Here is a 14,644-nt window from a genome sequence, read left to right as displayed (position 1 = left end):
AACATTCATTCAATAAATCAATCCGCCGACTTTCAGCCTGCGGTGTTTTAATGAGGCACTACATGACAAGCCCTCCCTCGCCTTCCAGGGCGGAAAAAAACGTTGCAGCAGGTGTGCAGAACAGAAAGCAATGGTCCCTAAAGTTAGGCAATTTACTTTAAGCTAAGCAGAACTGTTACGTCCATCGGAAAGGTAAGAGATCATTATAATGCGCCCTCAGAGAGGCTAACGTTCCTGCAGGAGTTCGCTGTAATTCTGGTTTCAGGCTTCACTTAATAATTCTGAAAGTAAAAACATTAAAATAAATAAATAATAATTTTAATAATAATTTTCATTTCAATTGGGGAAGTAGCAAAAACGTGATTCCACACTGGAATTATCGCGGAAGGAAAGTTTTTTTTCTTCTTTGAAGCAAAATAAAACTGCGGTTTTTGCGCAAACTTTTGCCTTCTTTAAAGTCAAACTTTTCAATTTCATTAAGGCAGAATTTAAAATATATATATAAGGAAAGTGCACAAGGAAGAAAGGAAATAAATACAGCCCACTCGCAGGAGTAAAATTAATGTATCATAATTAATCAGTGTAGGCCGATTAAAAAAAGAGAAGAGAAAGCCTACTGCAGGAAAGGGAACGAAATAATTACGATAATTTCATTAAATTAAAACACCGTTTTAAATTTAATAAAACTGAAATATGGGCACAAAAAATACGGACAATCGTTCTGCTTTAATTACATTTACACTGCGGTGTGTTTTTGGGAGGCGCTCACAATTCATTCAGTTTCCAGCTCAGAGGATAACTCCAGCAGTGCCCGGCCTGCTCTGCTTAAACCCGGAGGCTACAATCAATGCAGCGACGCAAAGTCTCACCTTTAAAACGTAAAACTATAATCCATATCACCCCGCATGTGTGGGCCGGTAATACTGCGCTGCACCTCATCTAATCCCCCCTTTTCTTTACCATTATAGGCTCATTTATACTAAAACGCTCATATTATTAATTATTCCTAAAACAAAGCTCGCCGAAAAGATTTTTTTTTCTTTAGAAAAATAAATAAAACACCTCAGCGAAATTGGGACGAGCATTTCACATCCTCAGAGGTAGCAAACCAAAGCCATAATGGCTCCCTAAATTGCAGGGCTTGAAGACTTTGATAGTTAACTCACTTTGATCTTTTAATGAGTCTAAGCTCTCCACGATGCCCCCTTTTTTTTAAACTCGAATGAAAAAAAAAACGCTCACACACACACTTCCTTTATTTTTTTTGTTGGTGCTGCCGATCTGCACTTCAACACCTACAAAACCTTCACATTGAGCAGCAGCGGGCAGTTTCTGAGCCTAGAGAGATTCAGCGAACTTGGGGAAGAAATGTGTCATATTCTTCTTTTGTCTTTTTGGCCATTACTGTGGCTGTGACAGAGTTTCAGAGGGAGATCACTTAAAAAAAATTGTTGTTTTTTCTCCCCATCAAGTCAACGGACAGGCTGAGCCTCGTGGATCAACAGGGAGGATTATTATAAAGGTTTGAGCGTCAATTTCCGATCAATCAGCGGTAAATTAATTTGGGATACTGAATGTTTTCTGCACTTCTTCGTTGGTTTCACGGGCTAAAAAAATTCATGCAGCTATAATGTGATTTCAGACAGTGAACAGTCAGTGAACCACTGCAACAACAAACAGTGAGACAGCCCAGGGCCCCATCGGCCTGTGAGAGCCGGGATATAGGACTACTAAATTTACCTCACTTTTAAATATTTATTTAGTTATTTATTTGTATTTTACATGCCATTATTTTAAATACTATTCTTCAAATCGTTGGTGTAGTTACATAAATGTTACCATGCAGGATAACAAAGGAGTCATTTGAACTGTCTTTCTACCCACTCTGTCACATTTTCCCGCTTTTTACTCCACATTGAACCACACGGCCTTTCTTATTTTATTGAGGCAGCCCCGCCATCACCACCACCCCCAAAAATGATAGCCCAGTGCAGGATAATCCCAGCTCCCCGAGGATTAAGCCAAAGTATAATACAGCACTGTCAACTCATGGCTAGATTTGTTTATGTTATGATTTATTGAATTCTGCTTTTTTTCTCTTCCTCCTCCACTGACAAATTTATTGAGTTCCTGACAAATGGCCTGACAGGCCCGCGTGGCAGCAAGCTGACATACAACTTTTTTTTCTTTCTTTCTTAAAAAACCCCCCCCAAAAAAACAAAAAACTACGGTAGAAATCTGTTTACCTGCGTTTAGGCTACATTTGCTATGACGCAGTGAGCAAATTAAAGCTGTAATCGAATTAAGCTAATATGTAAAAAATATAGTCCCACTTTCTAGCCACACGCGTATACCTGTAGCACTTCTAATGATGTACTGGATGTAATTTTTATGAACAGTAATTCAAAGTTGAGATTATTACTATCTGTATTTGTCTACATTTCCTAAAATAGGAAGCAAATCTTGTGAAAAGTACGCTGCTAGCCAAAAAGCATCGTTTAAGAACGTTTTAATAAGTCACCGTCATTTTTAAGGCGCACTTACACGCAGCGCTGTCGGTTTTCGTGACGGACCGGCTCATCTGATGACAGTGATCCACGATCGAGTCAGATTTATGCACCTGGTCTCCTGACTCAGTCCGGACACATATTAATTCACAGCTATAAGGCGACGCTGGAGAGAGAGCCACAATACACACTATCCCAATGACAACAGCACCCCCTGCTGGACAAAACTAACAAGTACAACAGTGGCTGCTCATCCACGGCAACGTTTTATCGTCTCTTAAAGGTACATTAACACGAGAACGCAAAAGAACAGGTTAATACACATTATTTATTTATGTACTGTAAATACACTACAGTAATAAAAGATAATGTGATGTAATGTTTTCTGTAAAACCAAGTGAGCACAGCGTTTTAATTTTGCTTTAACTAATTTTGTTATTACTGTGTCTGGCTTTCAGTGAAGTATATACATATAGTTTTTATTTATTTAACTTTATGTTTGTCCTACAAGAACTCTCACCCGTATACTCTATTCTATTTATGTATTTATTTACTTATTATGGGCGTCCAAAATGTTTAAAAAGTCCTTGCTTTAATTCTTACAAAGAAATTTAAATGTATAGTTCAATGTCCGTACTTCTAATAATAAAATTACAATGTCTTATATTATTATTTCTGCATTTCTTTTGTTTCTATCAATTTATATATATATATATATATATATATATATATATATATATATATATATATATATATATATATATATATATATAATATAACATCATCATTTTAAAAACAAATCTAAAATATATTATTCAGTTCAGTCTGAATAAAAAACATGTAACTTATAACTATAACTATATAACTATAACAGCAAAGAAAGCCAGCTGTTTTTTTGTTTGTTTTAACAATAAATATAATTTTTTAAACTATTTTACTACTTATATATTATAAATAAGTACTGAAAGCATGTTTCTTATTGTATTATTACCATATTATTGTATTATTTGTGTTTTATGCATTACTTTTCAAATTTTGCCTCATCCTACATATTGTTTTGATAGAGTTTTTGTTTGTATTATTCAATCACAGTTCACGAGACACAACAAAAAGCATGCACACCTTCTGTGTACTTTTGCAGAAGTCAAGGACCTCTCACTTGCGAGTTAATGTCGCACCGAGCATTTAATTACCAAAGCAAAAATGGCAATCTTCTCTAAAGATTAAGAGTATAATAGGAGCATATAACTATATGTAATTAATTCATGAATTTACATAAAGTTATTGAATTATTTCCATTAAAATTTCTGTGATCATCTTTTTCTTTTCTAAATATAATTAATATTTTTTTTTTTAAACTTATTGTAATTTGGCTGCATTGATGCCAAAGTAAAGAAGAAAATAAACGTTTCCTTTCAACATCAATATAATTACTATCACTTGCACATCATAGATTCATAGTTTTTCTTCTTTTCTTTTACAAAAATGCAAATTGAATAAGGCCTCTTCTGCACTGGGTTATGCAAAATAATAAAAAACAAATATCAAAATGTTTCATGAAAGCCTAATGATTACTTTTCATTTTCGAACGGATTACCTCCAAAACATTTTAAAAGGCTGGTCAAAGTTGGACCACAGATGGCAACAGATGAACATTATGAAGCCCAGCAATAACAACATCTTTCTATTCTGTGATGTGGGGATCTCCCTCTTCCCTTTCTGTTTAACTTCACACACAGGCGATGGCCAAAAAGTCTTCATGTGAGCCTAAGCTGTTGAGACACATGAGGAACAACTTACTGCATGGCAATTTCAAACTAAATTAAACCATGGTCTCCAAATGTCTCCATCTGACGCACACACACACACACACACACACATGTATTTGTGACTTTCTCTGTTGATGAGTTCCTAAAGATCTTAAGCCTTCGTCCAACGAGGGCCATTAAATTTCCCATGCAGAGGTGCAGAGTGTGTGCAGTACCAGAACAAAACAATGAGAACACTTTAAAAAAACACTTTAAAAGTTTGGCTTTAAAACATAAGCAACAGATGTTATATTGTCGTGGTGGAGCAGGATGCATGGTATTTGTTGTCACGTGGTTGTTTTCATCTTTATTGCAGAAGCGTCTCAGCCCAAGCAAGAACTGCAGCTCCTTTCATCGTGTTATTCAGTGGAATTGTCTTCGTAAAAATGTTTGGGCATGACTTTAGAATGTGTGCCATTAACAGCAACCATAGCACTTCATGTGGAATATTAAAAAAGTCTGTGTCTGTTAAATAAACTGCAGACTTTGTGGCTAAACTAGGCTAAGATACTGTCTCATGATATAGACCTACATATGAATGGCTCCTTTTTAAATGGCAACAGTTTGAGAACTCCATCCATGTTTTGCTGCATGAGCAACAATAGATACAAAGAAATGATACCTAAAATGTGAAAAACAGCAATGGCAACAAAATATGCAGAAAATCTTCCAGGCGAGGCCAGCAGCCATAAAAAACTCCCTACAATCACACATCTGTATATGTGTGATTATTTCCCTGTCACAATCAAACATGGTGGATGTGTTCGCTGTGCGCGCGTGTGTGCACGTGCACATGTATGATTGCGGGTGTGTCATTAATAGGCTGCACTTCAGAGAAAAAGGTAGAAATCCGCCAGATGTTTTGCAGCTGGGTGGATCTGGTAGTGAAGATCTAGACAGCATCTGTCACGGGCGAACATTTCTAATCTGTCTTGAACATTAGGCAGAGAGCACTAAAAACCCATCACTGCCTGCTTGTGCGGCTCAGTTCACAACGTGTTCACCCGAGACTCTGAAGAGAAAGTTGAAATTAGATGAGAGCCAAACATATATTTATCAAGGCGAGTGGTAAAGGAGAAATTTTAACTACTACTTTTCCTGTATGGGTTATTATAAACTCCTGTGTGTGTGTGTGTGTGTATTTGGCTGAAAAATTTTCAAAAAGCAAAACAGAGGCAAAATGAAGTTATTAGGGCAGAGTGCCTGAGGCTAAAGACCGGGGCTTTGAACTAGAGATCCAGCAGAGCTTAGTGAGGTCAAGATCTGTCAAACAGCAAGCACAACTAATTTCACCGTGCTCTTCTGGAAAGAGGATTTGGTCCAATAACCCCAGTTGTGCATTGTAAAAGCCATATATAAGCTTTTTCTTTTTAATATTTAAGTACAGTGCACTTTGCCATTTGCAGTTTAACTTCATCCAGCCAATAAGGCTAAGACCTGTTACAGATAGATGCAGCCCTTTGTATTTTCGCTGAACTTTCTAGAAACACAACACGGATGCTTTTAGCTGACATACTTGGTGTTTGGAACTGTGGGAATCACTCCAAGCTGACCTTGATGCTCTCTAGATATTTCCATTCCTGGGTTCATGTGCCTAGTTACCAGTTGGTCAACCTCGTGCCCTGTGAACTGACCCTGTCCTCCCTGCGAGGTTTGAAAGGAAAAGAAACCCAATCCTCCAGGGAGCGCTCCGACTAACAAGAAAACTGCTGGCCCGAATCTCTCAGAAGTGCTGTGTTTTCCCACTGGACCACTTTCAGCTTAATAAACATCTTAACTAGCCAGAGGTCCCGCGGGAGCTGCTGGGAAATCCTCTGGGCAGCCACAGAGCTCAGGAGCTGGCCTTTTATTGCATCCAGGTGGCTGTTAAAAAATGCTGGCTGGCCATAAATGTCCAATAAAATGCAAGTGGCACCTTCGAGGGTGGACAGGGTCAGTGCACCTGTCTGTGGATGAAAACTCCATCCACTTTGCCTTGTCCAATCAGTTAGATGTCGCATGTTGTGCCATCACAGCACCGGTGGTTTACTGAGTGAGAGTACTGGGCCCGCAGGGTAGAGGGGTGGGGGGGACGCAGGCCCAGAGGTTTAACATTCCTTGTCGGAAAGGCAAACAGACGACCACAAAGAGATGCAAGCAACTGCAAGACGACTCAAAAGTGCTGCAAAGAGTGACCAAAAAATGCAGCAAACAGATACAAAACCAAGTGCAAAACAGATGCAAAAAGATAGATAATGATCATAATCCCTTGCAATGTCTTCAGTCTCAAAATGACTACAAATGAGACCCAGTCAAAGCCATTCAGGGTGCCTCGCTGTACCGTGTTGGCCACGTGGCAAAAAACAGCACAAGTATGTTAAAATGAAGTGTTTCTTCTGCCACGAAGAATTAAAACCATCATACTGCCACAATAATGCACAACGAACTGGTCAATTAGAGGAAAGCTCATTGAAATAGGGCCAGAGAACCGCCCGTTTATGTCTACTTGACACGAACAGTGGCAGCAGCCTCCCTTCATCTGTCCAGTCTGGTCCTTGTCCAAAGGGAGACTTAATTGTCCCGGGGAGGTTTTGGAAAGCTCTGGACGGTGTATTGAGCCTTTGATCTGACTTGAAAAGAGCTAATTGATTTCTGTGTTACAGGCAGCGTTAGAGGAAAGGGAGGGGGGAGAGAAAAAAAGATGCTTTCTGGTCATTTCACAACATGTGCCGAAATAACTGAGAGAAAAAAAAAGAGAGAGAAAAGAGGCTGGGAGGGGGTGAAGAGAGAGATCACCTCACACCCGACTACACCCCTGCTCAATTACAATAATTTGACTCACATGGGCTGGCCGACCACGGCAGAGGGAGCGGCGAGGAGAGCTGCTCTGGGAGATCACTCACCTTGCCTCTAGCTGAGGTACGGAAAGACAGATTTGATGTGCGGCTTCCCTCTGAGTGCAGCTCGGGGGCTTGTTAAGATGGCGGCACAGAGAAGACCACACGTCTAACCTCTTGCTTTCAGTCTCAGTGGGGCACTCTAAAACCTGATGATGTCACCATGGAACAAAGAAACAAGAGGCTGACAGAGGTAAGCAGTAAAAAAGTACAACCCGAGCATCTTTATTTCTTAGATTACACTTATTCATTAATTTTCCTACATGCTTTTGCTGCCCATGAAGGAAAAGCAGAGGTTTTGGCTTTTGAATAAACTCTGCGCTCCCTGTTTGTTTTTAATCATGGAAGTATGAGGTCAGCAAAGATAATGCTGGAGCTCTGCATCTTCTGGTAATGTGATTCGATGCATCACCTGCTTAAGATAGTCCACTTTGGGTCCATCTTGGTTCTGAGTGTGCTTTGACAGGCCTCCTGCCTTTACTGCTTCACCTCACTCAGTCTCTGGTCACCACAGCTCAGGGGGAAACAGAGCTGTCAGAGGCAGAGTGGCAGTCTAAGCCTGTCTTAACACAGCACCTCAAACCACCTCATAAATACAGGCTTCCTTTTCCAATTTCCAAGCGGCCCATCCAGCTCTGTCTACATGCTTGCTCACTGCTCCATGTCATGCACCGGGGTGTGAGTTTAAAAATGACCATGGGACATCTGGTCGACTCACAGAGGGTGGGGCTTTGATGTGCTGCTCTGCAGCTCAGTTCAACTTTAGCTGAGCCAAATCCTCCAGGCAGCGCAAAGCTATTGACTGAGAAGCCTTAAGTAGGTCTGGTAGGTCAGAGATAACTAAGGAGTTCAGGTGCCTTGAAACAGATTTGTCACGTGTGAAAAGCTTAGAGACAGCAGCTCCTAACTACTGCACCTTCATCTAAAAACCAGTGCGGTCCAAAGGCAGGTTGTTTCATCATTTCTCATATCACGAAGCCGAGCAAAAGGAGGAGTGAAAACATGTGAGGCTGTTTTTTGATGGACAGCACTCTCGAGGCTGGTCTTTGCACTGCCTTTGCCCATCAGGAGCTTTCAGCTACAAGACTTCTTTTACCATGAAAGCAGAACTAGTGATAGGCTTCATCAAAACGTGCACATCTGGCCTCCACGAGTAACATCTCACTCTGCCTGCTGTCCATCTCCAGAAACAAAACCTTGTAACACTGAGAAAAACAGAGAAAGTGCAGTTTCTGCAAATTAGGAGCTGCATGTTTCAAAGCTGGCAGTATTCAAAAGTTCTGTAATTCCCAGCACTTCTAATGAAAATCCTATGATGAAAAGGAGATTTGCTGGGGACTTTTTCCAGTCAAACTTGGCGCTTTGGTGAATATATATATGTATGTATTCAGCTCTGGGCCACAATGGAGTCCGAGGCGCTCTGCTGGACAAACTATGTGATGACAGCATTTCTAAATTAGCCATAGTATTTTTTTCCTCAGCATGATGTTTTCTAGATTAAAGCTTTTAGACTTGCACATATTTGAAACTGGTTCCAGTTTTAATGACCGGTTGTTATAAACCCGTTAAAATAGCTCTACAGATGTCCTGGTCGAATAGCAGAAGGGTATGAATGAGACTGACTCTTAAACTACAGTACCCACGGTCATTCTAATCAATAAGTTTGCTTACAAGTCTTCTATAATAATGCTCCATGGCACAGAAATAAGATATTTGCTATCTGTCATTTTTTAAATTACTAATTAAAAAATAATATTATCACCAAATTTAGTTAAAACAAAAAAATATAAAAAAAAAACATGGCAGGGGATTAATTATTATAAGCACTATTAATATCAAATTAATCAAATACTTCATTGTTTACATACATTAATGATCACCTTTGCTTGTACAGTGTAAGTGTGAATCTGAAAACATACGGTGAACTGTATATGTGCACTTTACACGCAGAGGGGGACGGGGCTGTCACCGTGCTTACATAAGTGTCACCTCTTCATGAAGAAAGCGGTCCTCTGTGCAGAGGAATCCTCTGAAAAGAGCAGTCAAAGCAAACGCTCACACGGAGACATCACCTGTTGTGTGCTATGCTGGACACCTGCAAATATCAGAAGTCTTCAGTAATTCTGAATGCAAAAGTTCACAATGCAGTATGATTAGCACTATAAGACTCTAATTACCAACAGCGACATTTATCTATTCACGACTTTCTGATACTAATTACCCCTGCACAAATGTGAGAATGGATTCTTTTGCAATTTAATTAGTTGCAAATTACACATGAAGAAAAAGGAGGCAAGTTATGTCTCAGTATCAAGTGTAAATTCTGCTTCTAAATTTGACCTCTATGTGGCAGCAGGGTGTTGTTTAGTTTATTTTAAAAAAAGATAAACAAATAATTTCATGTAGGTTTGTTTTTAATGTTTTGAATATTAAGAAAAAAATGTGCAAATAAATATTACAATATTTGAAAATCAGCTTTATAAAACCCTCGAATTGATTTTCCTAACCAGTTTCCTGTAGCAAACTGCAGCTGGGTGAATATATATGGCATCTGAAACTGTTCTCGGTGACTCAGTGGAGGAGTCACTGCTGACGTGGGTGGGCGCCTGGGGTAAGCGCTCCCGTGTCCCAAGGCTCTGCTCATTCTTGCAGCGTGCTGCTCATGATAAACCTCTTGACGGAAAGATGCTTCTGCTGGGAAATGAACGTTAGACCGGCCTTTTCGTGTGTGATGAAGCTGCCTCTCTGTTCCACTCCGACTGCTACTTACTGTCAGCATGTACCCGTTACCCTGATGAGCAATATGTGAGTCACAGCTAACATACTTTCATGAATGAATCTATTCAGGAATACTAACTAGAAAAGATGAACTTTGAACGTGATGGGTGAAATAAGACAAAATGCAAATTTAGAAAAGTAACCGTCATGAAAAATAAATTATTTTGTCAAATTTAATTGTGCACATTTGTAGCAACTATTTAAAATATTTAAAGTATTGAATTATTTAAATACAATCCATCATCCCAGTATCTTCATAAGGACTATTTTTTCCCCCTTTTTTAAATTACACAATTCAAAATTGTGGTGTAATTTGATAGTTCATGATTGTTCTGAATAATCCCCTTTGTCCGTCTGTACTCTCTCAGTCGCTGCGACTCTGTCAGCTGAGACGAGGCTCGGTGACAAGTTACAGAACAATGCTTCGCTCTGTGCTGAAGTTGTACTGAAACTGCAAAGAGAAGAAGAAGACAAAGAGGTACACACACTGTTAACAGAACAAAAACATCACCAACAATTACATCAAGCAGCAAATCCACCAAAAATCAAATGTTACAGTCAAACATTTTCATAACTATAAACTAAAAAACAAACTGATTAAACATTAAAGAATAATTTGCTACTTTCCCCAAAGACTGAGAAACTAAACAGAACCACTGCCCCCTTGTGGCTTGGCATGGACAAGGCTAGAAATAAAGTGAGAGCCTGAAACACTGTTGACTTCTGTGGCGTTAACGACAGGAAATGCTTCATTTTTTTGTTTTGTTTCAAAGATTTTATGCATGTTTATTATTTAAATTAGTTTTTCCAAAAAGATCAAAATCCAACTGAGTAGAATTAAAATTTTAGTGCCACAAACCTGTGATGTCATGTTTAAAAAAACAACACTGAACGTCAAAGACTGTTTTTGGCCTTGATATGGAAACACTACAGACTGACATTAATGAATACCTCTGCGAAAGCGTGGTTTATAAATTTAAACGTTTTCATTCAGTCAGTTTTCGGAGCCACTCAATCTCTGGCTTCGATTAACCATCATAAAAAAATGACTGCAGAGCTCCTGGGGGTGATGTGCATATGTTAAATTTGTGGTGGCTGTGGTGTGTGATCTGAAAAAAAAAAAAGCCAAAAACAATAACACTGTTGGCCCTAAATTATTAAACGACATCTCTGAAATACTGAAGTTTTCATGATTTTGTTTGTGAGCGCTTTCTGGAAACTTTTGCACCAAAAGCTGTGCCCACTCCACCAAGTTAGACAGCTGTTATTACTGCAACGCAGCACTAGGTGATGCTGTATGATCACTCAAATAAGTTTCTCCAACTGACTCCACAGAGCCACAATGGCTGAAATCGGCTTCTCCGGATTCAAAGCACCACCTTTCCTCATTTTCATCTACTTGAGGGGGGAATCTGCAACTTACCCAAAAGCTGTCACATATCACAAGCCCGTTATTTGCGAAAAGAAATTCTACCTCCCCCCACTTCACCGCCACCAACACCACACAAAAATTCAGTCTCTAACATCTGGCACAGTAAATAAATATTCCTGCGTGTACGTGTGTGAGTGTGGATGATGGATGGGGGAATGGGGTGTTATCAGGGAGAGCATGTATCAATGTCTGCCAGTTTTACACACAGGCTGACAGGACAGTGACACACTAGAACATGGGCGGCAGTCACCCAGACGAGCCGGGCTTCATTTCCTGTCCCTGCTCCACTGCCAAAAATATGTGACATGTTGTCTTCATTAATTCCACCTCTATTTGGAGCTCTCCCTCTCACATACCCCCTGTACACTACTGTCCTGCCATACATTCACATGGAAACGCACAGTCACGCAAACATAAGCAGGAAGAGAAGCACACACACGCACACACACACACACCCAACTCCCCACAAGCACTGAAAACTAATCATACATAGGTGCTAATGAAAATCTTGTCATGTGTGGATACACACTTCTTTTCCACCCTAACGTACTCCCTCTGAAAATCATTAGCCAGCCGCCAACAACATTTTTCAGCAGAGCAAACTACATAAAGACGTCACTTTAAATCGCTTACTAATTAACACTTAAAAAGACACAAATTAGATATGCGTGGCTAAAAGCAATTATAATATCCGCAAGTTTTGCGAGTCATTTGGGAAATGAAAAGAATGCCTAATTGCTGGAACCAACATCATCTGAGACATGGCTTAAGTGATGCCTGTTAGGAAATGGTCTTATCTACAACTGTGGCTGTGATTACAACAGTTTTCCTCAATTACATGTGCATATGTAGAATTCTGGAAAGCGCATCTCTTCCATGAATCTATAATTTTAAAGGGATTTTAAAAGGAGGCAATTAGGTTCTGTGCAGAAAGCGCCTCCAGTTTCTGAATAAGGGAGGAAAAAAAGAGAAGGAGCCCTACAGTGAGGCACGGACAGTGACCTCTTCTGGACAAGAGAAGAAGAAATCTACTTCCAGCTGAGGGACAATTAGATCCAAAACAGCTGCCTTTTTTTGTCTTGTTTTGTTTTATACAACCACGAATAAAGTTCTGCTTCTTTAGCAGCCTGGAGAAAAGAAAGACAAGAAAAGAAAAGAAAACACGGTGGATATTAAATTAATAATGTAGCACAGACCCGGAAAAAAAAAGGAGAAAATTTACAGACAGGATGTTTTCCAGCGTGTTTGCGAGAATATCACAGACTACGTTTCCACCCCCCACCCCCTCCTTTGTCCTGCAGATATCATTGTGGGGTAATAATAAGAGGAGAGAAGTAAAAATAACACAATGGTGAGGGATGTTTCCACTTGGAAACTAATTATCAAGCTAAGCTGTGACTTCATCCTCATCAGCCTGGCCCCACCATTAATCTTGTGCTGTCGTCCACTTCACTAAATCTTGTGTGTTACACTATCTCACATTTACTTCATCAGCTCCAGCGCGGCTGTAATTAATGATTTCTCATGCCCTTCCCTTCTCTTCCCCAGCTCAGCTCACCATGTGTCCTCCTGCTAATCACACTCTCGGAGAAGAAAGGAAGGAGGAGGAGGAGAGGAGGAAGGATGAGAAGAGGGGAGAGGAAGAAGGGGGGGGGGGAAAAAGAACATATAGGATGAGCAGTCAGGCTGTCTCCAACCGGGACACACACACACTCACTCACATACACATATATGTACATGCCATTAATACCTGTGCTGACAATGAGCTTCATTCAGATGACCATATGACAAGATGGCGACTCTGTGTGATTTGGATAGTATATGACAGAAGACAGAGGCAGAGTGCAGAACAGACACCCGGTTTGATGAGGGAGTGTTTGCTCTGTAACACATCTCAAACCCAACAGCACCTGTTCTTTTACAGTGGTCTGTCACTTCCTGGCAGTTCTGATACCGAGATACCGTGCTAATGAGAGAGAAGGGGGGTTGTCACTCTCTTTAAAGCACACGCACACACACCTACACACATTCGCACGCGCACGCTCGCTCACACAAAGACATAGCGGCTCTCTTTCTCTTTGCCATCACAAACACATGAGCTCCAAAGAAGGAGCTGCTGCACACAGCTGATCTGCTTCATACGAATGCCTGTAGGCTACAGTGTTTCATCAGAAATGTGGAGGGCTTTGTGGCGCTTTCTACTCACTCGGCGTGATCTCTTAACTTTTTATTTATTTATTTTTAACTGCAAAGCTGATTGGAAACTTAAAAAGTTTATGTGACCGGAAAAAGGCTCCTTAAGATGTACGGCGCTGCTTGCAAGATTCTCGATTGAGCTGTGTGAGAGGTGGGGGGGAGAGTAGAATTGGGGGAATATAAGTCAAGTGTTTTGGAACAGGATACGAAGCTTTTAAGAAAGAATGGCTGCCTAGCTTGGCCGTGCTTTTATTCAATTGGGGCTTAGTGGAGCCAACAGGGCCTCGCTGTCTCAGACACTTAATTACAACCCCAAGACCGTTTGCTTTGCATTCTGGGCCAGCGGCGTCAGCGGCAGCCGAGCATTGCAGCCTCTACTCACTTCCTCCTCGATGTCTGCCAGGGATTTGATCGTAATGCCCATTAAATTGACTTGCTGCATCTGAAATCAAAAGCAGGGGAGAGGAGGAGGGAGAAGGAGAAGGGGGAAGAAAAAAAAAACACACACAAGAAACATGGCGGTTAGGCTCATGGCTAAGTAAGCATGCTTAAAATCTTTAATCCTCTCCCTCTCTGTGTCAATACAAACGGGGCTATAGTGACAACCACCGCCAGCCAGCCAAATGGACTGCATTGAGCCAGCTCTGCCTGACTGCACGCATTCATCACTCAGTCTGGAGGAAAGGAAAAGGAAAGAATAGGGAGAAAAAAAGGCGAAGAAAGGAAGAAAAGGACAGAACTAGTGTTCACCTGAAGAGAGTTTGTAGGAAAAATCATCGGCACCTTCATAAGAAATCATTTTGCAGTTTGTCACTAGAGCCACGAAACCTTTTGATTTATTTATTTATTTATTTATTTTTTTTACCTCTTTGGGGATTTTTTGCGAAAACTTCTCCGAGATCACAAAGGGCACATCATCCAAAGCTGCAAAAAAACAAAAAACAAAGTTGAAGTCTGACTTTTATACATAAACATAATACTCCCCACTCTTGATCCCAAGAATCTCCACGAGACTAAACGTGGGATTATAAAAACAGCAAAGCTATC

General features: G+C 40.3%; 1 protein-coding gene across 4 annotated transcripts in view; it reads right to left on the bottom strand.

Moving 5' to 3' along the window:
* Positions 1 to 9,616: 9,616 nt before the first annotated feature.
* The window catches only part of LOC113033774 (multivesicular body subunit 12B-like), a 35,696-nt gene continuing 30,668 nt past the window's right edge, over positions 9,617 to 14,644 (bottom strand). For 3 of the 4 annotated variants that reach the window (XM_026187868.1, XM_026187867.1, XM_026187866.1), the window contains exons 8-10: positions 14,463 to 14,521; positions 13,980 to 14,039; positions 9,617 to 10,420 (exon numbers count right to left, since the gene is read on the bottom strand). In XM_026187868.1, coding sequence (XP_026043653.1) covers positions 10,379 to 10,420; positions 13,980 to 14,039; positions 14,463 to 14,521 — 161 coding nt within the window. In that variant the 3' untranslated portion in view covers positions 9,617 to 10,378. Of the gene's footprint in view, positions 10,421 to 13,979; positions 14,040 to 14,074; positions 14,272 to 14,462; positions 14,522 to 14,644 lie in introns of those variants that run through there. The other variant, XM_026187869.1, reaches the window with a different exon arrangement.

This window comes from Astatotilapia calliptera, chromosome 12, assembly GCF_900246225.1.
Source record: "Astatotilapia calliptera chromosome 12, fAstCal1.2, whole genome shotgun sequence".
Lineage (NCBI taxonomy): Eukaryota > Metazoa > Chordata > Actinopteri > Cichliformes > Cichlidae > Astatotilapia > Astatotilapia calliptera.
Note: the sequence above shows the minus strand (reverse complement) of the source record. Positions and strands in the feature narration are given on the sequence as shown.